The 25,449-nt window shown below is 50.6% G+C and overlaps 1 protein-coding gene across 7 annotated transcripts in view; it reads left to right on the top strand.

The window, feature by feature from the left end:
* GATAD2A (GATA zinc finger domain containing 2A) overlaps window positions 1-25,449 on the top strand; it is a 101,363-nt gene that overhangs the window by 50,811 nt on the left and 25,103 nt on the right. For 5 of the 7 annotated variants that reach the window (XM_012654133.1, XM_012654137.1, XM_012654131.1 and 2 more), the window contains one exon: window positions 14,761-15,023. In XM_012654133.1, the coding sequence (XP_012509587.1) occupies window positions 14,767-15,023 (257 nt within the window). In that variant the 5' untranslated portion in view covers window positions 14,761-14,766. The remainder of the gene's footprint in view (window positions 1-14,760; window positions 15,024-25,449) is intronic. The other 2 variants (XM_012654135.1, XM_012654138.1) reach the window with 1 other exon arrangement.

Below are 25,449 nucleotides of genomic sequence, written 5' to 3'. Positions count from 1 at the left end.
GGTCTCGAACTCCTGAGCTCAAGTGATCTTCCTACCTTGGCCTCCCAGAGTGCTAGGATTACAGGCGTGAGCCACTGCTCCAAGCCTGAAAGTACTTTTTAAAAATCTGTTTAACAAATGTGTATTGAGGGCCTCTTCCATGCTAAGTGTTGTGTGTCCGTGGGCTCTTGGATGGTAGTGCTGAACAAAGAGGTGTCCCCTGTTCTTGTGGGGGTGGAAGCAGGCAGAGGGATGAATAAATAGAATGTCAAGAGGTGATGAAGCAGGAAGGGGGTAGAGTAGAGACCCACTCAAGGGCATGCATGGATGGGAGATACAAGTGACTTTGTTCATATCAGCATAGACTTGTGGAGGAGCCCTCCAGGTAGGGGAGCAGAGGTGCAAAGACCCTGAGGTGGGAGTGAGAGTGGCCGGAGCTGAGAGAATGGGGTGGGGATGGAGTGGGGGTGGCTGGATATGGGGTCAGAGAGACCACCTGTAGGGTCTCCTGGCCAGGGCAAGGGCTTTCCTTCCACCTTATTAGGTAGCATATTTTGCCAAAGGAACACTGATGGGAGTTCCTACCTGTGTGTACATCTCATGGGACAGCTTAGCTCAGCTGTCACCCAGAGGTTGCTGCAGATATAGCTGTCTGTACCCAGGACTCCCATCCTCACCCCTGGAGGGAGATTTCTGTTTACAGGGTGGAGGGTGGAAGTAGGATTCCTGTCCCAGCTCTTACAGCTGTGCGGGACGCGTTGTGAGGACTGTTTGTGGGTAGTCCTACAGGCTCCGTTGAGACCAGAAACTAACTTTCATGTCAGCAGTAGGTCTCCCTGCTTGCTGGCTGTGATCCTCTCTGTGCTCTGTGATGCTGTGGGATGCTTGCAGGGAGGAGCTTGACGAAGGGAGTGTGCCTCCAGCCCACGTCACCACGTTTGCTGGGTGCCCTGATGAAAATGGCAAGAGACGAATACTCGGTTTCCTCACTTTCCACTCAGTGTTTCCTTCCAAGAACAGAGAAAGCTTTTCTGGCCCTTGCTGGAATTTTCCGTGCAAAACCTCTCTGCCATTTCCAGCCACAGGCCTTGATGGAGCTGGTGGTCAGGGCTGCAGCTCTGTCCACCCTGGCCCTGAGATAGTATGGCCCTGGAAGGGTTAAGGCCTCCCATTTTGTGAAGTGACGCCCGATGGGCACGTAGCAGATGGCATGGAAATGGCAGGCATAACCCTTCGTAGGCTCACGGCCCAAGAGGCAGCTGGGAGGGGACAGAGGGCTGGTCCCTTCCCACAGTAGGGGAGTGTGGCCAGCCAGCCCTCACAGTGACGTCCCACAGCCGGGGCTCTGGTCACTGCTTATCTGTGGAGGTTTAAGGCTGCTCAGATTCCCCTTCACAGGCAGCACGTTTGTTTCTGTGTTGTGTGCCCTTCGTGGAGCATCTGTTTCTCTCTCTCGAGCTGCAGGGTTGGCCTTGGGCACAGGCCCCAGATGATGGGTGGCATTGGGTGCTGAGCACTTCTGAGATGTCACACACAGAAGCAGAAGCCAAATCCTGATCTCCAGCCCGGGCCCCAGGAGCTATTGATAGAGTTTTAAAGACACTTATGTGCCACTTGTCCTTCTCATGAACCTGTTGTCAGTTTAGGTGCTCTTTTTCTTATTGTCTGGTACGACTTGGGGACAAAGGCAGGCTTTCATCTCATGTTACAGGGAATGGGCACTTGGAGGCCACGGCGGCAATGTGCAGAAGGAGTGGTCAGCGTTGTTTGTTAGAAGTTTTCAGAAGTTTTCAGGCAATTGGTAGTATCTAGGGGAAGATAACAGCACAATCCTTTCGCTATCTTCCCTGAAAGGAACTCCCCTTCTCTGGTTTATTTTTGGTTTGTTTGTTTGTTTGTTTGTTCGTTTGTTTTCTCCAGATGACTCCGGGGAGAGAGGTTGAGGTCTGGGGACCTGGCTCTCCCAGGCCTGGCCCTGCGTGTCCCTATGGTGAATCTGAGAGGCGGAGCACAGTATCTAGCTGACAGTTACTGGGAGCAGCGACCTATATATTTTCTAGAGATCACTTGTCCCCAAAACTGCTTTGTTTTGCACACAGTGCTGGAGTGAGATGCTATTAGGGCTGCTCTCCACTGCACAGGCTCAAATGTGACTTGGGTTTAGGAATTTGCAGACCATCAGGTTTTCAAAGTTTTATTTATTTATTTATTTATTTTTTGGATGGATCTTGCTGCGTTGCCCAGGCTGTCCTTGAACTCCTAGGCTCAAGAGATCCTCTTGTCTCAGCCTCTCCAGTAGCAAGGTTTTATTTTTAAATGTTGGTGGTTATTTTAGTATATTAAAGTTTCTGTGATATTTTGCTCTCCAGGTTAATTTTGTTAAAATACATGCAGAACATTATTTTGGAGGCATTGTTTACAAGTCCTCCACTTTAAAAAATCATATTGTAAATATGTGTTTTATTTTTAAATGGGAAAGCCAGAGGTGCCTTTCTTTTTTTACTCCTTTCATTCTTCATAATCTGCATCTCTGGAACCAAGGACTGAAGATGCATGTGTTGGATGGTGTCTTGGTCTGACTTTGCCTCGGATTCTCCCCAGTATTTGGTGATGGAAACGAGCTTGTGTTGAGTGGGTCGTTAGCATTGCAGATGGAGCGCCTTGCCACTTGGCAGTGCAGTACAGGGGCACACCTGGGTTGTCACACATGCCCTGTAATGAGGAGGCAGTCGGATGCTTCTGAGTGGAACCTCCCCCCTGACTCCTGCATCTGAGTGTGGCACGTGTTAAGTAGCATCTATTCCTGGAAGGGTTAAGTAGGGAACACCTTTAAGGGCTTTCGGCACCCCACTTCTGGGAGTGCCAGTGCCAGCATTTATGTATTTGGTGGCTTGAGGGGAGGCATTTTGTTTACATTGTGTGTGTGCTCATGTCTTTTTGGAGTGTGTTCTGTGCTGTTTGACCCCTCTCAGTGCTCCTTTCCCTCTGTCCTTTGGGACCTTGTTAAAGGTTCCAGCCTCCTCACTCTCACAGGCTGGGAGGCAGTCAAGATCCACTTCCCCTCACCCCAGACCTGTTCTTCAATATATTCAAGGGAATACAAGTGTCCGCTCTGTGCCAGAATGCTTCTCCAGCTGCGTCACCTCATTGCATTTAAAAGACATTTGTCAAAAGTTTGAATCTCCTTTTATTTGACTTCATCTACTTTTCTTGGAGACAAGTTTTCACACTCCTGTGTATTTCTGCAATGTCACCTTTTCTGCTACCATTTCTTCCTCCCTCTTGCATCTCTTGAAATCCAGATTCTAGCCTAGGGGTCCAGCTCAAATAAAGCATTTCTGGATTCTTTCTCTCTTCCTTTGGACCAGCACGGTGGACTCCTTTTCCACTGCTGGCTTGTAATCAAATAGTGATTTGCACACACATCTCCCAACCCTTGCTGGGTCTGTCTGTGCTCCCAGGATGGCCAGGACCCGAGCTGCCCCTTCCCTGTCTGTCCTTCATAGAGGAGGCGCCCCAGGGTCACCAGCCCCTAGGATGTCACCGTAGAGCACAGGGTGAGTCTTTGTTGTCGAGGATGGCCTAGTTGAGAGCTTCTGGGGCCAGGCGGGCTGTGAACTAGAAGGGGTGTCCCAGGCACTGATGAGGCTCCTTGTGCTGCAAAAGTTCCCTTCAGAGTTCGTGTGTCATTCACATGAACAACAATAAACAGCGGTCAGTTCTTTTGGCTTCGCTGGAAGCTGGAATCACTGTGTTTTCAGAATGAAGTAGTAGTGACAAGGGAGGTTGTGGTGCGGTAATTTGAGAACGTTCCGCTTCTCCAAACGGGTGAGAATCGCTGGGCTACAGGAGTGCGGGTTGAAGTGGAGGAGGTGGGTGGGAATCTGCGCAGTCCGCAGGGGTCTGGGCTTCCTCACAAGCTTCTGAGTTGGTGATTCCGGCCCTTGTGTCCGATCTTATTTCCGTACTTCGTGGTTTTCCTTATTCTTGAGACCAGTGGATCAGTAGCTGTGTGGACGCTGATAGCTCATGGGGACTGCTGTTCTTTTGCTCAGAATCGAGCACAGAACAAAGACTTCCTGAGATAATTGGGCAAGATTTGGAAGTGGCAGAAGGGGATGAAAACTGTGTACACGCATGTATATGAGTATTGTACAAGGTTGCTCTGTGTATAACTAGCCCGGTGTGCTGTGGCTTTAGGGGGCGGGAAGGTATCTGTCTGTCTTGTGTTCCTTGTCCCCTTCCCTCTCTTCTTGCTGCCCTCAGCTTCCCTGGAGCCCACAGCCCGGGCCAGGCCCAGAGCTTGCTGCTCAGGCACCGAGAGCCTTGCTGTGGCCATCAGAGGCTGACTGTGAGACTGCCCATCTTGTGAGAAGACTTGAAAGAGTGACTGCATTTCTTCAATAGTACAGAAGAATTTTTTGGTCATGTCTCTTATTTTCATAAAGTGGTTGTCCACCTGATGGGCTATGTAGGCCTCTCAGCACGAGGTAGAAGGATCAGAAAACCGGTATCCAGTCCCCAAGTCCAGGGAGCCCCAGTGTGGGCTGGATAGGACACAGGTCACCACCAGGCTGGGAGTGAAGTGATGTGCAGGATTGAAGGTCCAGGGTGCTGGGATGCCCCAGGCAGGTCCTGGTTCAACCCCCCTCCCCCACCCCCCCTGGCTGTGGTGCCACTGTAGCTGTAGGCAAACTGCACCATGTGCAGATCTTTAGCCCTCTATGGTGACTTTGTTCAGGACCTTGATCCATTCTGTGGGATAGGACATGGGGCAGGGTGCCTGCCTGCCCTGCAGTGGGATAGTCGTGTGTAGGGCAGAGCAGGGGCGAGGGGGACAAGTGGACCCCATCCTCCTGGATGCCACCTCCACAGCTAGGTAAAGCATCCTTCTCAGGGGTTCCTTGGCATAGACAATGGATCTCTCCCTCAGCCTTCAAGGGCAAAGGCCAGTCCTGGTTACCTGGGGAACCCGTGCCCTGAGGCTGCCTTCCTGCCACAAGGCATCCCTGGGGCCCCCGGGCCTCTGTCAACTAGTAGTAGTGTGTTTGGATCACACTTTGCACCCCAGCTGAAACATCCGCTCTCAGTGAGGCTGGCTCTGAGCCCCTCGGGTCCTTGTCAGCTCCTGTGCATTTCCTTAGGGCTTTGCTCTGATGCTCAGGCATCTGGGCTGAGGAAGTGCTTGCTTCTCTAAGTGGGTTAAAGTTTCATCCACTGAAGTAATTGAGTTTATAGCATGTAATTTCCTTCTACAAGGGACCTATTTATCTTGAGAGTTCCAAGTGTGGACTTTTAGGACAATATAAAATTGACCCTGCAGTGATCTGTCTTGTTTGCACTTGGCCCTTTTTGAAACTAGGTTTCTTCTGACTTGTCAAAAGAGTTAACATGACTCCTGGCCTTGGATTGAATTTACATTCTAGTCCCATTTTTGAAACCCACTGTTCTGTGTAGTCAGTTCTGCTGTAAGGCTTGTTTTGGAAAAGGTTTGTGCCAATACTATTGATGTATTAGGGAACAGTTGGAACATAACACAAATATTGCATTTGGTCATCTGTGGTTTTGTCCAGGAGAAGCACCAGGCTAGGAGTTGGAAAACAGTGGCCCGCAGACTGGTGGCTTGTTTTGGTCAATAAAGTTTTATTGGGACACATCCACACCATTCACATATGTACAGTTGGCTCTCCATATCCTTGGATTCTACCAGCCGTGGGTCAAAAATATTTGGAGGGTCAGACAAGGACAATACTACTAAAAATATATATATTTGGGGGGATGCAATAAAAATACCAATGCAACAATATAAAAGAATACAAATAAAACTACAGTATAGCAAATATTTATATAGCATTTACATTATATTATTAGGTATTATAAGTAATCTGGAGGTGATTGAATGTATATGGAAGGCTGTGTAGAGGTTATGTGCAAATACCATGCCATTTTATATTAGAGACTTGAGCTTCTGAAGATTTTGGTATCGGTGGGCGTGTCTTGGAACTAAGCCCCTGAGGATACTGAGGAACAGCTGTACTATCAGAACTACAGGACCAGAGGGGCCCGCAGAGCCAGAAATACTTACTCTGTATTCTTTTAAGAAAAAGTTTGCCCACTCCTGCACTAGGTGTATCCGGAAAACTGTTCCTAGCTTAGTAGCGCACCTACCGGTATATAAAATCAAAACGCTCACACCTCAGATATGCACCAAGCCCCCTAGAGGCCTCGCACATTATGGGCCACACCCATCCCCTTCTGGGGTCAGACAGCCTCCTTCCAGCACTTGAGGCTGACTTGGAAACCACAGCGCCCGCCCACAGCACACCCCTGTCAGGGCTTCTTCCTGGGGAGGGGTCAGACTTTATGCAGCATTTGTATATTTCTTAGCCGTTGAGCACGTGTACAACTGTGCTGGCTGTGTATCCACGTTTACCAGGCTCCTGTCCATCTTTTTATGTCACAGGTGAAGTTTTGGAGTCTTGTGCCCCAACGCCATTATTCCCGTAAACCCTGTGTTTATATTACATGATTTTGCACCCCTTAGTGGTTTTTAGAAATGCTGTGTATGTTGTGCTACAGCAGAATTTACTGTACTTTGAAAGCAAACACCAAAAGGTGTGGTCTTGCTCATGACACTCAATAAAGTCGTAATCATTTCACATCTCATCCGGACTCCGTGTGGTGAGAGCTTAAGGTCAAGCCCGAATTGCCACTGGTGAGGTGCTCCCAGTGTCCTTTTGAGCCTTCAGGCCTGACTCTGGGTGCTTGAACAGGGTGTTCTGAGGGGCACTGCCTGGAGGAGCACACATGACCTGACCCTTTGGTGCCACGTATGAAACGGAGGCTGATGATAGTATTCACCTAACAGGTGGTTGTGAGGATCATCCAGGGCGATCCATGTTGGGTAAATGCTCAGTCGGTGTTAGGTGTTTTGCCCTTAAAAGTAAGAGGACACCACATGTCTGGTACTAGCAAAGCAGCAATAAACTCAGGTTGGAATCTGAGGGGCCCTGTGTGGAAAGGGAGCCTGAAGAGTCTGTTCCAGTCCCCCCACTCAGAGAGCTTCTCTCTGTAAGACCTACATCTGCTCGTGCATCTGACGTCTGTAGTGCACCTGCTGTGTGGCTGGCATTCTTCAGGGCTGAGGATACCCCAGGGACATTGACGAGGTGCCCCAGCTGTCACATAGCCAAGCCTGTTACCTGGTGTATGATTGTGACATTCGGAGTACTCGAGTGCAGGAGAGTGGGGTCAGGGCTCATGTCTTCCAGCTGTAGGTTCTTCCCAGCCCTCCCTGTAGCTGCTTCCATAGCCCCGGGCAGGACAAATCTTTATTCAGTCCAAGCCATCTCAGGATGGCTCACCATGTATGTATGTATGTGTCGCTTGAGCCCCACCATGTGCTTGTCCCTCCAGGTGAAAACGATTTAAATGTGATTAACCAAAGGCCTTTTTGGACCATACAGTGGAGGGTACTTCAGTGGGCAGCTCGTCAGAGTGGCGAGGTAGGCAGAGAAGTGGTGGGCATGGGTTCTAGGCTCAGCCCAGACAGACTTGGATTTCTTCCACCTTGTAGTATGACACACTCCTGTCTCCAGCTCTCAGAGGCTCCTGGTGAGTGGCAGCTGTCACTCTAGTGTGTGCGAGGTACTTGGCCCCAGCCAGCATGCACCTCCCCACTGCTGGTCCTGTCCTAGGACTACTGCAGGGAAAGGGTTGCTCAGTCTGGGGTCTTTGGAGGCCCAGGGAGCTCCTAGCCGGGTGGCCGGGCTAGGGGCCCATCCCGATGATGTGTGTGAGAAAAAATGTCTGTCATGTCTTTACTTTTTAGACCACTGAGGGTTAAGACCCCAGCTTCAGTTACTGAGTAGTAAAACTTTTGTTCTCCTTTTGAGAAAGCCTTTAGCACAGGATTCACCATGGCCTCCCCTTTCTTGGCCTGAGACCCTCCCCGCCCAGTGGCCTGGCCCATGCTGTTCCCTACCTGGAACACCTCTCCTGATTCCTGTTCCCACCTTGGCCTCAGGCTAGGTGGTGCTGTAGCAGTCCCCACATCTTCTGGAAAGTCCAGGCAGTAGCAGGAGTTTTTTAATGAAAGCACTTTACTTGTTTGCTCCCCTTTGCCCTGCAGGACAACCCCAGGAATCACACACTTTGTGAGGCCAATTTACAAACATGTAGGCTTAACTCAGTGGCGTGTACTGAGCCCATACTGTTTGTTGCTCATTGAAAGTGAAAGGGGATGGGAAAGAGAAGTTTCTGCCATTGAAGAGTTTAGCACCAAGCCAGGAGGAGAGACGAAGCTGCTGAGTAGTGTAGGGGCTGTTGCTGTGGACCCTGTCCAAGTCCTGGTGAGGGACGCTGTGGCCTGGCAGTCACTTGGGGAGGCTGGTGGCCCAGGGAGAAGGCAGGGTGTCAGGATTAGCTGATGGGTTTGGGTTTACTGCTTAGAGTTTGAAAGTCTTTAGTATGTGACACAGAAGGTGGATTTTAAGCTGCCACAGACATGTTCGATCAACACGGTGGAAGAGTCAGTGGCGTCCACTCTAATCTGCTGAAGGTTCTGTGTTTGTTTTGCATCCTCAGTTCTACCTGTGGGAGGAGATGGCCTCTTTCCTCTACCTTGTTGCCCTGGGGAGCCTCCTTCCTCCCCACCTGGATACCCTGTGTCCCCTATCCCCGCCCTTTCCACCTTCTGGCACACACTTGTCCTTTCAGTTCTCACCCTTAGCAGGTGGGGCTGTTATTTTATCTAGTTTTATTTTTTTAATCTTTGTTTTCTTTGAGCATAAGACTGATTGATAGTCACAGCTAAAAGAAAGACTTTAAACAACACAGACATGTTTACTACAGTAAGTGAAAGTGTCTTAATCATCTTCAGAGATGACCACTACTGATTTTGGTCCAGTTCCTTCCAGTTTTGATTTTAGTAAAATTTTCGGTTTTTTCCCTGTAGATAAACTTTTTTTTGCTCCAACATCACTGCATGTCTCTTCACGTAGCAGTGTCTTTGAGGTAGGGTAGGGATGGAGAAACTGAGGCTCAGAAATTGATTGACAAGCTTCCCCTGGCCAGCCAGTGAGTGCATGACAGAGCTGAGGCTCAGTCTGTGTTCTCCACTGTCTGGTTGTGGAGGATGACTGCTGGGATCATCTTTCTGCCTCCAAAGTTAACTTGCATCCCTTGTACCTGGCCTTAACGAGGTTTGAAGTTTGAAAGTTGAGAGCCGGCATTTTTGGTGTGGGTTCCTTCCGCAATGAGTCCCAGCTGCTCTGTTCAGCAGTGTGTGTCAGGGAGTGGCTCAGACCATAGTCCTGAGCAGATCCAGGTGTCTGTTCTGCATGGGAAGTTGTGTTCCTGTCAGGCAGGAGCTGCCAGCGCCAAAACTTGGCTTAGCCGTTCTCTCCCTGACCCCTCCCCAGGCACTCCTGGGCCACATCGAGACATCAGGGTTTGACTCTTAAGAAGGTGGGGGAGCCACTGAAGGGGGCTGTGGATCAGGGATGTGGCTTCAGGAGCACCTTGGGTCTGGGAAGGAGGTGAGGGTGGCCTTGGAGAGAGGTAACACAGCCCCTAGCCTTGGGACCACCAGGATGCAGAAACCAATCTGCGCTGTGCATCTGGAGGGTGAGGCCATGGGGACACTCTGGAGGTGGGTGCCTGGGTGCAGGTCCGATGGAGCTGCCTGCCCATGCATGGGCCTTGTGTATCTTGAATGTTGGGCTGGCGCCTGCACCCTGTTGTTGCCTGACTCAGAGCTGGTTGCTTCATAGGCCCTTCTTCCTTCCTGACAGGAAGAGGTGCCACCCTGAGGACAGCGGCTGCCCCCAGGTACCGGGCTTCATGCTCCTCAGCATCCCCATGTGGGTCTTTCAGACACTCATGTCCACACTATACACTTGACCTTCCTCCCCCAGATCTCCTTTAAACATCTCAGAAAAGTCATTCCCCACTTTGCAGTTGCTTGGACAAAAACAAAGCAACCCTCTCTCCCAAAATGCCCACATCTCCCCACTGCTCTGTCCCCTTCCGGGATCTGAGCCGCACGATATGAACTACTCCTCCATGCGCCCCTCCCTTGCTCTTCTGCCCTGAGTGTCCTCCAGCCAGATGACCTTTTAGAACACGTTGCATTCCTCCCCTCTGGCCCAGACCTCTGTGGTCCGCCCCCCACCCCCCACCCACTGTACGTCCCTCCACTTGAGCTACGTCTCTTTCAGGACTGTGTTCCGATGTTGTCCTTTCCTGCCTGGCCCTAGTTCCTCTGCACACTCTGACCACCCTGTGCTCTACCTTGTGTCCCCACAGCACTGTCACCTGACATGCTCTGTCATTTCCCTCCTTTCCCAGCATGGGGGCTGGTGTTCACTCCATCTTGTTCACCACTGAGTCCCCAGCCCCTTGGACAGTCTGGCCCATAGTAGAGGCTCAGTGAGTTGCCCTCATTGGTTGAGGAGGTAGGAAAACACCTTAAATCCACTGCTCAGAACATCAGCCCTGTCACTTCTGTGAAGTACCTTAACCCACTTACTGCTAAGCGTCACTTTCTTAAATCTGAAATAGTGTTACTAATAGTCTCACCACTAGTGTACTAGTGATGGTATAGTATAGATAGCATTTCAGTACGGTAGCATCAGCAGTAAGACCTGTTGGCTCTATGATTTGTGTCTAGCTACTTAATTTCTTTTTTAATTATCAAGCGACACTTACTGGCCTGGTGTGCCAGACCTGTGCTGGGTGCCTTCTGTTGGTCTCCCGAGTCCTCTGTAAGAATTCTGGTTCCTGCCACAGCATCATTCAGCCTTTTGGAATTGTTTTAGAACATGTTTTCTGCCTGAGGCTCTCAGACCAGTTGGATGGTGGCATTTTACTAAAATAAAGGAGCATTTGCATCCACCCCAAAGCCCCATTGTCAGCATCCTGGGGCTGGTCTGGCTGAGGTGCTCAGGGAGGTCCGAGCTGTACCTATGCAGGGTCTCCAGTGTGGCCAGAGCCTGCCCTTCTTGACCCCCAGCTGAGGAAGACACAGGCTGCATCCCTACCACCTGATACCCCACTCAGCCTTACTGATGTCGCTCAGCTGTGCAGACCTGAGGTTTGGCCCAGGGTGTTTGGGAGCGAGAGAAAAGGAGGGGGCTGAAGTGGACCTGGTTCCAACCTCATGCCTTGAGCAGTGGGCAGCCCTGGTGGTCTCAGTACCTCATTTTTAAAATGGGCACACTGCTGTTGGGATTTCTGCCCAAGCAGGCAGCCTCCAGCACAGGGTCTCAGCCTCCAGAAAAGGGGCTCCTCTGTGTGCTGGCAGTTCCTGCACAGGCCTGAGTGGAACTTCTGCAGTTTCAGCAGCCTTGCCCTCGTGTTCTCTTCTCTCACTGGGGATTTTGAAACAAATCCTAATTTGCCAGTCTGGGCTATTAGCCTCTTCACCTACTTTTAGGAAGTATTCTAATGCATGCTCTCACTGCTGTTTGCAGACTTCATCTGTCACACTTCCTTCTTCCGGACAGCTTTATCCCTGGGTGCAGTGACCCACCAGCCCTGATGTGCTGGGGGCTCTGGTCCTGCCTGCCTTGAGGAGGGAGGAGTCACTCCTTACCAGCACCTGCCCTCCCCAGGAGCAAATGTCCTGTGGTGGCTGGGGATTGGCCAGTAGCAGGCTCCAGTCAGCCTGCATGGCTGTGGAGGGGGGCTCCATCCCAAGGAGTGCCCTGTACCCATGTGGCTGGCCCCTCCCCTTCCAGCTGTGCTTGTCTTTCCTGTGGTGGGGGAGGGGTACAGCAGGCCCCGCACCAGCCTCAGTGGCCCACCTTGGGGAGGCACGGGCCCTGGATAGGCAAACACTGTGAGGTCACCTGTCCTTTCTAGGCCTGGGGTTGGCAGAGTTCCAGGCCTTTGGCTTCTTAGCTGCCCTGACGCTGCAAACTGAGCACACACTGCCAGTGGGCCCTCTCTTGGGGACCAGCTGCCAGAATAGCCCTGAGGTCTGGGAGATGGGTCTCTGGGCCTGGAGGGAGCAGCCCCATGGGGTCACTGAGGCCCTGCCCTGTAACCTCGGGGAGGCTTCTTATCCTTTAACAGTGACAATGAAGTGAGGCCACTCATGCACAGCCTCACCAATTAGGTCATCAGTTCTGCCTTGTCCGTGTGGGTTAAGGTTAGCTGCGAGGACTTCATGCAGGGTCTTGGGTTCAGAGCCCAGGGCTTATAAGGCTGGAGGTTGCAATGGAATGGGTCCAGCCTGGCTGGAGCAGGGGTGGAGTGAGGAAGCATGAGGGGTCTGTGAGTCACAGGGAAGGGTGTAGTATGTCGGAGTGGGGTACATTCTCCCCATCTACATGGGGACCCCTCCCCCTTACAGTAGGCACCAGGCCAGGCTGGGAGTTTCACCCTTAGTGGCAGAATTTCCCCTGACTCCAGGGGACCCTCGTCTGAGGTCCTGGTCTCCTTTCATCTCCTACCTAGTCATGCTCCTCCTTGCCCTGGGTCTGGGAGTGCACATTTCTGCTGTCCAAGGCAGCTGCCCAAACCGCTTCCCTTGTCCAATTTCTGGACCATCTGAGGAGCTCCTGCTTGAAGGAGAGGTGTCCCACCCTCCCACAGTGAGGAGAAGGGAGGGTGACCACTCTTGGGGCAGTGACTTGTCTGCTGGCTCATGGGAGACAGGACAGACTGTCAGTGAGCAGGTTAGACAGGGTTTGTGGTAAAGGCATGTTGGAGAAAGGACAGAGATCATAGAACTTCAGGGCTAAGAGTGAAGTCAGAGTGTCCCTCACCTGCCTCTGGGGCAGTGAGGAGCCCTCTGTACAGGGAGGTGGAGTAGCTGCTCATAGAGGAGGAGCTGGAGGGGAAACTGGGCGAGAGTGGTGGGAGAGGGGGCATTGGGCAGGCAGGCTGAAGGGGAGCTGGGGGTCGAGCAGCTGGTGTGGAGTGGGCAGTAGTGCAGGCTGGGATTTCAGGAGGGCTTGGGGAGTAGGCAGAGGCTGAGTCTGAAAGCCAGTACCATTGAGATTTGGGATTTCCCTGTTCCATTCCCCACCCCGCATCCTGGCCGTGTTAAGGGCAAACCATGGCACCTGGGTGGTGCTGAGAGAGAGACATTCTTGGGCCCTGCCCTCCACTGAGGCAGGGTGGAGAGCACCCCAGGGTAACAACATGGCCGTGGGGAAATGTGCTCAGTTCAGCCCTTTTGGGTGGGCCTCCTGTTAGAGCAGGTGCCTGGGTGCCCTGGCCGGGCCACACTGCAGACGGCCCACTCTCCCCCAGGCTCCAGGAGCATGAAGCAGCTGTCACTTTCCTTCCTTTCAGTCTAAGTGCACGAAAAGGCACATTTGGGCGGGGCCTTGTGCTATTGCTCATTTGTGAAATCAGCTCTTTAAAGAGATTGCAAGTGAGTCAGCTTGAGAGCACGCCTGTATATGGTGACAGGACCCCCTCGTTCGTTGTCTTGTGCTGCCCACCAGCCTCTGAGAAGAGGCCTCAGGGACTGGTTCTGCCCAGCCCTGCCCAGGACAGGCCCCGCTACAGCGTGTTCAGCAGTGAGGGAACTGAGGTACTGGGAAGGTGGGTGCTGTACCCGCGAGGACTTCAGAATAGAGCAGAGCATGCCACCGTGTGAGTCAGGCTGCTCTGTGGGGCCCACACACGGTGGTCACCAACTGTCCCGTACAAAACTGTGACACTTCAGGAATTCTACTAGAGCTGTGGTGCTAAATTTCTTTTTTGTCCCCTGGTGACTGCTGTGGTGTTTGTTTGTTTTAAGACCCTGACTCTCCCAGTGTTGAGTGTATGCCCTGCCCTGTTGGCGAGGCCAGGGATTGGAGTGGCCCCTTTAAGAGTGCCCGTGTCCCAGACCCTGCTGTGGAATGCCAGCCGCCTCCCTGCAGACAGACATCACTGTGCTGTCGTCCTGTGTCCTGTCTCCGTGAGGGTTAACAACACTTCAGCTTGTTGTCTGGAACCGGTTCAGACTGGTTTTCTGGAAAGTGCTTTGTCTCTCCGACTGAATCCTGGGAAGGGTCATGTGGAGCCCAGTGATGTCATGGGATCAAAAACTGACTCAGCTGTTTTTTTCTTCTTTTTCTTTCTTCTTTAAATCAAGATATGTGTGTGCTGCAGGTACTGGGTGGTGGCATGTTGACAGGCCAGACCTCACCCTGCTCAGAGTGCACCTCACTGGCTACCAAAGGGTTAAACGTGACCCCGACCCCCCACCCCTCACCCCCAACCCCACCCCCATCCCCTGGTGGTGAACAGGGAGTGAGGAGACCTCCTTTCACCGAAGGGAGGAAGCAGGGGTCATCCCAAGTTACCACGGTACAGGGCTGGACCCGGCCGTGACCCTGCTTTTAGTACAGTGTGGTCACCCCCTTCCCAGATTCCAGACAGTACAGGCACTCGGAATCCCCTAGGCAGGTAGCTCAGATCTAGAACAGTTTTGGGTCTGGAGTGCACAGAATTCCTTTTCTTCTTGGTAAGCAGCTGCCTTCTGCTGTTTCTGTCCAGCCCTTCACAGGTCTGTGGCCCCCAGCGGGGCAGGGCATAGCTCAGCTCTCCAGGTGCTCTGCCACACTGGAGGCTGGGCACGCCCCGCTCCTGCCGAGCCTTCCCCAAAGCAGTGAAGAAATGTCCTGGGGACACTTTTGAGGGCCCTGTGCTTGTTGTACCTACCTCTGCCATCCTTATACATGAAGGAAAACACTCAGAGTGACACTCTGAAAAGTTTCTAAGAAGGTAGCAACTTCACTGTGCCCAATTAAAATGTGTCTTCTCCTCCCCTCAAAGTTCAGAATGACTGAAGAAGCATGCCGAACACGGAGTCAGAAACGAGCTCTTGAACGGGACCCAACGGAGGACGATGTGGAGAGCAAGAAAATAAAAATGGAGAGAGGATTGTTGGCTTTGGATTTAAACACTGACAGAGACATGAGGGTGATGCCTGAGCCAGGAGCTGGCCCAGCCCAAGGGTTGCTGAGGGCAACAGAGGCTATGGGCAGAGGTGAAGGACTTGCAGGTGAAGGGCCTGTGGACATGCGCACCTCACACAGGTGAGTGGGAGGAGCCGGTGGGAGGGACTGGGACCTGGAGTGCCCAGGTGGGGGCGAGCCGTGCTCTAGGCCTGGTCAGGCCTATGTGTAGGAAGCAGCTTTGGTGGGATTGTCATGGAGATGGCTGTGGGCGCAGCCAGGGCATCGCTTCCACTGGCAGCTGTGCCATCGTTGCCGAGGGACCTCCCTCCTGGGGCCCTGGGTCAGTGGCACAGGGTATGGGTCTCAGAGGCAGGTAACTGGTACCTTTCATCAGCTCCTCTGCCATTAGCAGGTCTTCACTAAACACGTACCTCCTGTCTGTCTAACTTGGTGCTTTTGGTTTGTAGGAAAACTTGAGTTTTTCATTTGGTTCAGATCTGGAGGTTGGGAGGCCAGGGATGCTGCACCCTACCTAGGTCGCTTGGCTAGGGACAGAGTCAGGAGTCCAGCCTAGAGCACTGCTCCTTGGAGGTGGAGGGTTGTGCACTCACTCAGCTCCACCTTCACTCAGCTCGGGTCTTCTGCGGCCTGCTCTGTGGGTTTCTCCTTAGTCAACACTAATTACTTCAAGAGTGACTTTCCTGATACTCAGCTTTTGTGAGGCTCTTAAGATAAAAGCTTGAAAGACATGAGACCAAATCTGCCACCCCATTTCTTCACTCAGAAACCTTCTTTTCTCCCTCTCGAGAAATTCAGACCCCTCACCTGCATCACTCCTCCCTTGGAGCTGTCCAGAATATTCATACCCAGATACTCACTAAAAAGGGTGTGTGTGGGGCTACAGCCTCCTGGCTGGCCCTGTGACACGCTCCTCTCTGGCCCCTTGCTCATCTCCTCTCACTGCCCTGTTCCTCCATGCCTGTTTGTGCAAGGAGCTGGTGGCTCCTTGCTTTGCTTGAGAATTGCAGGTTGGGGCCACTCTGACCCCACAAAGTGGCCCCAACCTTCAATCTTTGGGTCAGATCTGGGTTGAAGCCCAGCCTATTAGGATCCCAAGGACTTAGAGATCATTTGGTGTTTCTCAGCTTCTAAAAATCTTACATCCTCAACATAAATGGGAAAATCCACCCGGTCTTCCTGTTGGGGGAGCATCTTGGTCTGGGGGATGTGTTTTTGTGTGCTTGCTATCCAAGAAAGGCTTGTCTGTCCAACTCATGACTAGTACCTTTTCTAAAGCCAAGGTCCTCTCTTCAAGTTTCAGAAATAAAACTGTGGGTCTAGGTCTCCTTTCCCTCCCTCTGACTCAGTCTTTAGCTGGAAGAAGAGTCCATGGCACTTCTGGTGAGGTTGGGGTGGGTGGTAAGCAGCCAGGGGTGGGTTTGCAGTCAGAGAAGGAGGAGGATAGAGCCCAAACTCATAGGGATTTGCTGGGTCCCTCTCGCCATCTTGGGCTCCTAGTGTGTGTTCTCTCCCGTAATTACCATGCCCCCCTGTGGGATAAGCCAGTGAATTGTGAGGGAGAGGTTAAGTGCTGAAGGAGCTTAGAGTTGGGACTCAAACCCAGATCTTTCTGTTGCCAAAAGCCAGGGCTACGTTGGCCTCTGGGCCTTTTGGTCCCTTCCCTACTGCGCCATCCATTGACCTCCAAACTGAGGTCATGTAGAAGATGTGACCTTGTTTCCTGAAGTTGATCAGGGTGCTTTCATGACGTGTTAAGGGAGCAAGGGACAGAGATTAACCCAGACACTTGGGGTGTGAGTGTGTGTGTGTGTGTGTGGAGGGGGGTCCTCTTAGAGCATTAGAGACACCCCAGCACGTTTGTGAGGCAGTGTGAGGGTATGGAGAGAGCCTGGCTCAGAGGCCAACAGGCAAAGTTGAGGTCAAATAACACTCCCTGATTGATCCTGAGCATACGATCTTAGCCTGTATGTCTTCACTCGTTAAATGGGAGATCATCTCTGCCTTGCAGGGTGATGGGATGCTGGGTAACTTGCACCCAGAATCAGCTGTGGTGCTTGGGTGTGTAATGAGGGACGCAACTGACACAGCTCCCCTTCAGTCTTTAGCTTTACTCGATACAAGATGTCACACGTGTAACTGGTGTCTCCCCAAGTTCCCATGTTGAATGTTTTGTCTCGTTCTTTCAGAAAGTACATTTGGGAGTTTTGATAGAATCACAGGATCATGTCTAGCCCAGAGCTGTTCTAAAACCGTAATCCCTTCTGCAGTGAGTGGCTCTGGTTTCTGTTTTAGAAATGGACAGTATTCTGATCCTCCTTGGGAGCGTGTTGCTTGGGATACCCTGTGGGAGCCTCCCTTCAGCACAGTGTGGTGGTTCAGTCCATTTCCCAAGCTGGTGTTCAGTAGCTGCATTGGACCACAGTTTAGGTCAGCTGGAGCTCTTTGGCTTCAGATTCAGTGTGTGTTATGACTAACACACCAATTTTAGATTGTTGTGCCAAGAGAATTTAATTTTTGTTCTTTAATTTTTTTTTTTTTTTTTTTTTTGAGACAGAGTCTCTCCCTGTTGATTGGGTTAGAGTACAATGTTTTCATCATAGCTCACTGCAACCTCAAACTCTTGGGCTCAAGTGACTCTTGCCTCAGCCTCCTGAGTAGCTGGTATTACAAGCATGCACCACCACACCTGGCTAATTTTTCTATTTTTTGTAGAGACGGGGATCTTGCTATGTTGTTGAGGCTAGGCCCAAACTCCTGGCCTCAAGCGATCCTCCCACCTCTGCCTCCCAAAGTGCTAGGATTACAGGCATGAACCACTGCGCCTGGCCGATTCTTAAACTTTTTAATTGAAGTATAGCAAACATAATGAAAGTACACGTATGTGCAACTAGATACATTTCCACAAACGGAACACATCCTCATAACCCAAATCAAGAAACAGAACTTATTGGTACTCCCAAAGCGCCCCTCGTGCCTACTACCTTGCTGCCACTACCTTCTAAGGGTAATCAATTTCTTGACTTCTAACGGCATAGATTAGTTTTTCTTGCTTTTGTATTTTAAATAAATGGAATTAATTAGTATATACCCTTTGTCTTCTTGCTTTCACTCAACATTCTGAGATTTAGCCCTACTGTTGCTTGTAGCAAATGATTAATTCGTTTTCACTGCCCTATGGTATTCTGTTCTTAGAATTTCTAATTGATTCTTTTTCATAACTACGTCTTTTTCTTTCATGCTGTCTTATTACTGTTTTATGACCCAATGTGGACATATTGAAGGCTAGATCTAGTTTCTGGTGGCTTCTAGGGCAGAGAATTTCCTTTTTTTTTTTAAGAAAGTGGCTGGTGAATTTGTATCACATATGTACATACATACATACACATATATATATATATATTTTTTTTTTTTTTTAAACTATAGTGGGATTATTTGGAGCATCCAATGGCAGTTAAAGTGGTAGCCCAAGGTTGAGGTCATGATTGGGGCAAGACAGAAATAATGGCCAAAAATGTATTAAATATTTGAGGAGAAAGTTATCCAAGAAGCTTAATAAACTCTAAGTAGCATAAATACAGAGATCTATACCCAGACACATCATAGTCTCATAGTCAGACTGTGGAAAGCTCAGAGAGAGAGAGAGAAAGAAAATCTTGAAAGTAACAAGAGAAAAACAACTCATTACATACAGGGGAACAGTAATATGATGAACAGCTGACTTCTGACTTGAGAAAGTGGAAACCAAAAAGGAGTTGAATGATGTTCACAGTACTCAAAGAAGAAAACTGTCGACCCAGTATTCTAGATGCAGCAAAAGTGTTCTTCAGAAACGAAGACGAAAGAGTCATTGTCAGATAAGCAAAGATTGAGAGGATCCACTGCTGGCACACCTGCCAGTTCTTCAGGCTGAAGGGAGACGCCTCACTGATGACATGAGTCCACAGGAAGAAATAACGAGCAGTGGAAACAGTACATGTGTGGGTCAGTAGGAAAGAGTTAACTATTTCTATGCTCTGGAAACTAAGCAAAGGCATGCAGTGATCTGATGAGTTGGATTTATAACATACATAGATAAAATATGTGTAGTAATAATAGTACAAAAGAGGGGAACTGCAACGGAGCAATATCAGAGCAAAGTTTATTTTACTGGAATCAAGTTAATATTAATCTGAAGTAGATTGTGATTAAGATGCTTATTTTAATCCCTAGAGCAACTATGAAGAAAATAACTTTAAAATACAGTTAAAAAGAATCAGCAGAAATCAGAAGAATTAAAGTGATATACTAAAAAACATTTAACACCAGAGAAGACAGTCACTGAGGAACAAAAAAGGAAGACAGGTAGAAAATGAGCAGCACAGTGGCAAATGCAAATCCCGCCATATCAATAATTGAATAATCAATAATGAATGGTCTGAATACCTTGATCAAAAGGCAGGGATTGTCAGACTGTATTTCAAAAAAGCAAAATCCAGCTTAATTATATGTTGTTTGTAAGTGACACCCCTTAGATTCAAGGACAAATATAAAAAGATGGAAAAAGATACACTGTAAGAAACCATTAGAGAGCTGGAGTGACTATATTAATATAAGATAAAATAGACTATAAGACAAAAAATATTACTAGCACCAAAGAGGGACATTTCATAATGAATGATATGTCAGGAACACGTAACAGTCAAAAAGTATATGCACCTAGGCCAGGTGTGGTGGCTCATGCCTGTAATCCTAGCACTGTGGGAGGCCAAGGCAGGAGGATAGCTTGAGCTCAGGAGTTTGACAGCAGCCTGAGCAAGAGTGAGACTCCTTCTCTACCGAAAAGGAAAAGAAAAAAAAAAATACACAAAACAACAAAACTAGCCAGGCGCCACACGCCTATAGTCCCAGCTACCCTGGAGGCTGAGGCAGAAGGATTGCTTACAGCCCAGGAGTTGGAGCTTGCAGTGAGCTACAGTGATATCACTACATTCTACCCAGGGATACACAGTGAGACTCTGTCTCCACAACAACAACAACAACAACAACAAGGCAACTGTCAAAAGTTGTTGATCTTCAGAAACAATGGACCACACTCAGGCGAGAACAGCTTGATTTGTGGTTTTTTTTTCTTTTGGGTGGAAGAACATTTTATTTGGTAGAATAAAGACTCTTCTCTAGAGGTCCTGTACCTGAAAAGTCAGGCCTGTGGTTGGGGAGGGGTCCCCTCAGTCACCTTGGGTCTGCCTGGGGTGAGGGTTCCATGAACGGCCACATCTCATTGAAAACATGTTCATGTGTGCCCTTTTCTGAGGCGTCAACTGTCCGTGGATTGTCAGTGGTCCAGGACCAGGCCTACTTTGCACCAGGCACCACACTGGTCCCTGGGACAGAGACAACTAGAACAGGATCCGATTCTCACAGCTTCTTGGAGAACCACGTTGTGAAAGAAAGTGCAGAGGTCCTGGAAAGAAGGACTCGACCTTGATGGTGTGGCTCACTAGGGCTGGGCATCGCTGGACACCTAGTAGACCCCCTCCACTTCCTCAGCTTTCTTGGGAGGACTTGAGGCTGGGGCTCCCGTGGTCTGTGGTTTGGGCAGGGGCAGACTTTGGTGCAATCTGGGTGGATGTCAGGAAGGTGTCCTTCTGTTGGGGGGTATGGCCTTCAGGCAGCCCATGTGTCTCCCTCCTCCCTCCCCTCTTCTCTTTGCGTCATGCAGCCTGTTTGCCGTAGGATGGGACATGGTGTGGGTTGGATGGGCTGTGGTTGTGTGTGTAGTCGGCCCCCGTAGGGCCCTTGGCCTATTGGGGGCTTGAGGTAGCATCTTAGCTATTAGAGCTGATCTTGGCTTTAGTGTTTCTAGCCTTCACCTCCCTGGCCAAGCACTGGTGGCCTGTAGCAGACTATAAAACACGCTAGAGATGCCGTCTGATTATTGGGCCTGCGTAGTAGCGCGCTGTTGTTGATGCTGGTGTCCTTCATGACAGTTAGAATCACTGCCCCCATCTTTCTTTTGAGAATTTGGCAGTTATGAAAGTGGGTCACACACCTGTGTAGAAACCAGCCTCTCCTCTGTGCCCAGGCACTGCACTGGCTGACCGTTTGGTATCAATACAGGTTTGGAGGCCACAGTGGTGAGTGTGCGTTCATGTGCGTGCACACATCATTTAAACGCACCTTAACACCCAACTCCTCTTCCAAAAGCAAAACCAAATCAGAATGTAATGTGATATAGTAGCTGCCTAGACAACTAGTCATCTAGGTGTCTGGAACATGGTATTGTGTGGGTGGCCTCGTTTGGTTCTGTGCCGAAATGGGGCCAGCTGGAAAAGGTGTACCTCCCTTAACTTTCCCAAGACAACTCCAGTGGTCATAGGTAGAGTCCTGCTGTTTGGGCAGGAACTTTTTATAAGTGGCTGCTTGGGAGGGAAAGGTACAGTGCCCTTACCAGAATTGCCCACTGCCCAGGAGGTCACTCTCGTGCATGCCATATTAGCATGGGCCTCTCCTGGTACAGCTCCAGACGATGACTCCTGGCAGGAGCATACCCCTGTATAACCCAAATCCTGACCTAGATAGAGAACCGTATATCACCCCTGGAAACCTTATCATCTTCTCCCTGGAAGAACCCCCTACCCCGCCCCCAGTGTCTGGCTACCTCCCCATACGAGACTGATCGCACCTCTTCGCAGACTCCCTAGAAATGGATACAGGCAGAATTTGCTCGTTGGGGTTTGGTTTCCCTCCACGTGTTTGGGGATCCATCCTGGTGTGTGCATTGGTGTGCTGCTGAGTGATGTCCACTCACCTGTCTATAAATACCTGCTCAGTGTCCAGTTTGAGGCTGGTGTGAGCACCACTTCTGTGTGCATCCTGCAGACGTCTCCATGTGGACATCAGTTGCAATTTGGGTAGACACCCAGGGATTGAACTGCAGGGTCACAGGATCTGTGTGCCTTCAGTTGTCTTGAGTCCTGGGCTGTCACCCTTTCCCCTCTGTGATGGAAGCATGAAGACCAGGCGTATTGGGACAGAAAAGATGACTGCCCTTGTGCTTGTCACATAACGGGTGCTCAGACGGTCAATGCTGTGCCAGCTGTCTGCGTGGAGGTGGGAGGGGATTCCTCCCTGACAATACGCAGACCAGTCCTCCACCCCCTGGTCTCAGGACCATGCCCCACGGCAGCTGTGCTGGGTCTGCCTGTCTGCTGGAATGCATGGCCTTGAGTGAGATGGGTGAATGTGGCACAGCTGTCTGTGGGCGTGAGGCCTGGGGAAGGGTGGGTTCTCACAGGCGGGGCGGCGGGGGGTCCTCACGCTGGCTCTCCTACAGCCTTCTTCGAAGGTATTGAACCCCACCCCTCCCCCGTCGGGGTGCCAGAGCTTTAGAAGTCCAGCAGCAAGAAACCTGTTTCCTCCTTGTGTGACCGACCTGTCCCCAGAGTCCTGTGGGGGCTTTGGCACTCTGTGGGCACTCCTGCTTGTGGCTCTCTGGAGCCCCCTCCTCCACTGGCTCTCCAGCCCCTCCCCAGCACCTGTTGAGGGCAGGCGCTGCCTTTTACTTGCTAATTTTCTGCTGCTGGGCGACTTCCAGGAGAGGCCCGGTGGCCCCAGAGAGCACCACCACCAGCTCCACTAGAAATCTGTAGCCTGCCTACTTTCTTAATGGTCCCCTCATTTCTTAGCTGTTGGTAGCGACCTCATGGGAACTGAGAGGTATGTTCCCTCAGGAATTGGTTTCTGGTTCCTCACACACCTGCCTGCCTCAGCGGCTGCCCCTCCAAACCTCCATGGCCCCTGCTCTCCTTCCTGTTCTCTGCGTGGCCCCTTCCCTGAGAGCTCTTCATCTGCTGTGGTCTTTCCACCCGCCTTTATCTTGGACCCTGACTCATCCCAGGTGTGAAATCATTGAAATGTGAGGCGTTCACCTGTACTTCTGAAAATCATTAGATTATTTTGGGGCACCAGAATGACAGACTCTGGGTGCCTTGTTTTTAACTCCCAGAGAGACCCAGCTCACAAGGGGACCATAGCGTGAGCCAGCCTGGTGACAGGTAAATAGTATTACTTCTCGACTTCCTGCTCCTCCAAGGTGTCGCCACCTCCCTGTTGCCTTAGGTGCCCTCCTCTGGTCATGGAGGGGACGCAGGATCCCTGGCTTTGAAACGGGTTTCTCCCTGGACAGTGCAAACTTTCTGGGGATGTCATCATCCTGTGGCAGCCACTGTACAGCCGTTGAGGTAACCACCTGTAAATGCTCGTCCTTTCCAGTTAGGACTCTTCTCTTCACACATGTAAGTTAAGCAGATTTGCAGATTAAGCAGATCTTTTCCCTATTTTTAAATGACTTGCTTTCTGTTTGTGCTGTTGCAGTTCCTGATATCTCTTCCCAGCACATCTTCCCACTGGTTCTTTATTTGTCACTCACTGACTGGCTCCTTTTCCTGTAACCGACGCGGTTGCTGCAGCGGGTCATTTAAACATCCCATCTACAGGGACCCTCGCTGTACCTGCTGAAACTGGGTTTATATAGGTGGCTTTTTAGTTTGCAGCCGGTTTCTCTGCTGTGGTGGGAACAATTGTACCAGAACCGTAATCTCTCTCTGGTGGGAGCAGAGGCTGGGGAGTGGAGGTGGCAAGTGCGTTGGCCCTGAAAGCTCCCTGGGGCTGAGGGAGCCCATCTTGTCCCTCTTGGTCGTCTAACCTGGTACAGGTAGTGGAATGAAGGAGTGGTGGGTTGCTGGGCCTCAGGGCCACAGGAGTCACACCAGGGGGGCAGTATTTTCCCAGTTAGCAGAAAGTGCTCTGGGAAGAACAGAAAAGCCTACCTGATTGTCAGATTTCTGAGTAGTTTATTTTTTTCTCTCAAGAAGATGAGCATGTGAATTATAATTCATGAGCCTGGGAGGACAGCTGGTGGTGAAAAAAGAACATGAACGTCTGGCAGCCCTGATTCGATGTGTACCCATTCTCTGTGTGGCTAGGGACATTCTGCCCCTCCTCTGAGCCCCTCTTGTCTCCTCTGTGAAGTGAGGCTGGTAATTTGTGAGGTTTCCTGGTAGAGTGAGGTTAACTCCATGCTGATGGGAAGACCCCTCGGGGACTTAAGGGTGTCTGCGATTCAGGACAGAAGGATGGGTGGGCCACAGACTGCTGTGGGAGGAAGACAGTGACATGAGAGGCCAGGCCAGATCAGCTGTCTTTGGAGATGCTGAGTTCCCTGTGGCTGAGTGCCACGGTGACATGGAAGGGCCCGTCCCCCTTTGGGGGCAGGAGACAGGGAGCATCTGATGGATAGAGAGATGGGAGACATACCAGACATTGCTATGTGCCCCCATCCTTGGGACTTGAGTCATAGGACTGCTTATTTTTGGAGCTTAAATATTTAAAATAGTTGTGATGTAACCAAATTGAAAAGCTTTGGTTCTTAGTGGGACTGAGACCTGGTGGCATGCAGAATTTCTTGAGGCAGGGCCCCAACAGCTTTCAGAAGCAGCTTTAACACAACGGAGCGTTCTAGAGAGAACGATCAGTCAAGACACATAGTGATACCTCCCTTCAGGAAACTTGCGTGTCTTTGGACAGTGTGGGAAGAGTGGCCTGAGGGCACTCTGTAGGGAGCTCACGGCCCAGAAATTGGGGTGGATAGGGGTGAGGGCCCAAACGCACACAGTGGTGGGAGCAGAGTCTGAAAAGGTGGGCTGGGCTGGATTGTTGGGTGTGGGAAAGGTGAGCCCTAGAGCTGGGATGAGGCTTTGGGTTTGGAATCCTCCTCTGGAGAAGGAAGAGTTGATGCCTGAGTGGAGCCCGGAATCTTTCAGACGCTATGACCTCAGAGCGGAGGCCAACACACTGGAAAAGGAAGGAGATTCATAGGCCCAGAGAGCGGCAGACTGGGGGCAGTGGACCGTGAGATGCAGAATAGTGTCCTGGTGTTGGGGTCCTGGGGTGCCCAGATTGATCTGGGTAGTGTGCCGGGTTTCTGTGCATTGGGTCACTGTAGGGACTGTACAGTTGGCACATTAAGGCCGTGAGAACCTTAAGGTGATCAAATTTTGTTGGCTTCAGATTGACTAGATTTTATAGGGAAGTTACAGCATATCTTGTGGGGTGAGTCATGTTAAATTTTTATTTTTTATTTCAGCATATTATGGGGGTACAGATGTTTAGGTTACGTATGTTGCCCTTGCCCCCCTCCCCCCTATTAAATTTTTAATACATCTTGATTTTCAAAATACAACTTTGGCAACTAGAGAAAGGCACATGGGCTGTGTTGTGTCAGGAGGACTGGACCCGGGAGCCCAGCATCTGCGTTAATGACAGGGCTGCAGCGGACAGGAAACCCTTTGCACTGTCTTGGCCCCTTTTCCATTTCTGGGCCCCAAATAGCATTTGGATTTGTGGAATATATCTGTCGGCATTTACTGTGTTAGGAAATTTTGAAAATACTTACTAATTCATTTAAAGATGACAGTAGGCCAGGTGCATTACAAGTGGTTCACATTTGTAACCCCAGCACTTTGGGAGGCCAAGACAGGAGGATTGCTTCAGCCAGGAATTTGAG

The sequence above is a fragment of the Propithecus coquereli genome, unplaced genomic scaffold (assembly GCF_000956105.1).
Source record: "Propithecus coquereli isolate 6110/MARCELLA unplaced genomic scaffold, Pcoq_1.0 Scaffold438, whole genome shotgun sequence".
NCBI classification, from domain to species: Eukaryota; Metazoa; Chordata; class Mammalia; order Primates; family Indriidae; genus Propithecus; species Propithecus coquereli.
This window is presented reverse-complemented; position numbering and strand designations above follow the sequence as displayed.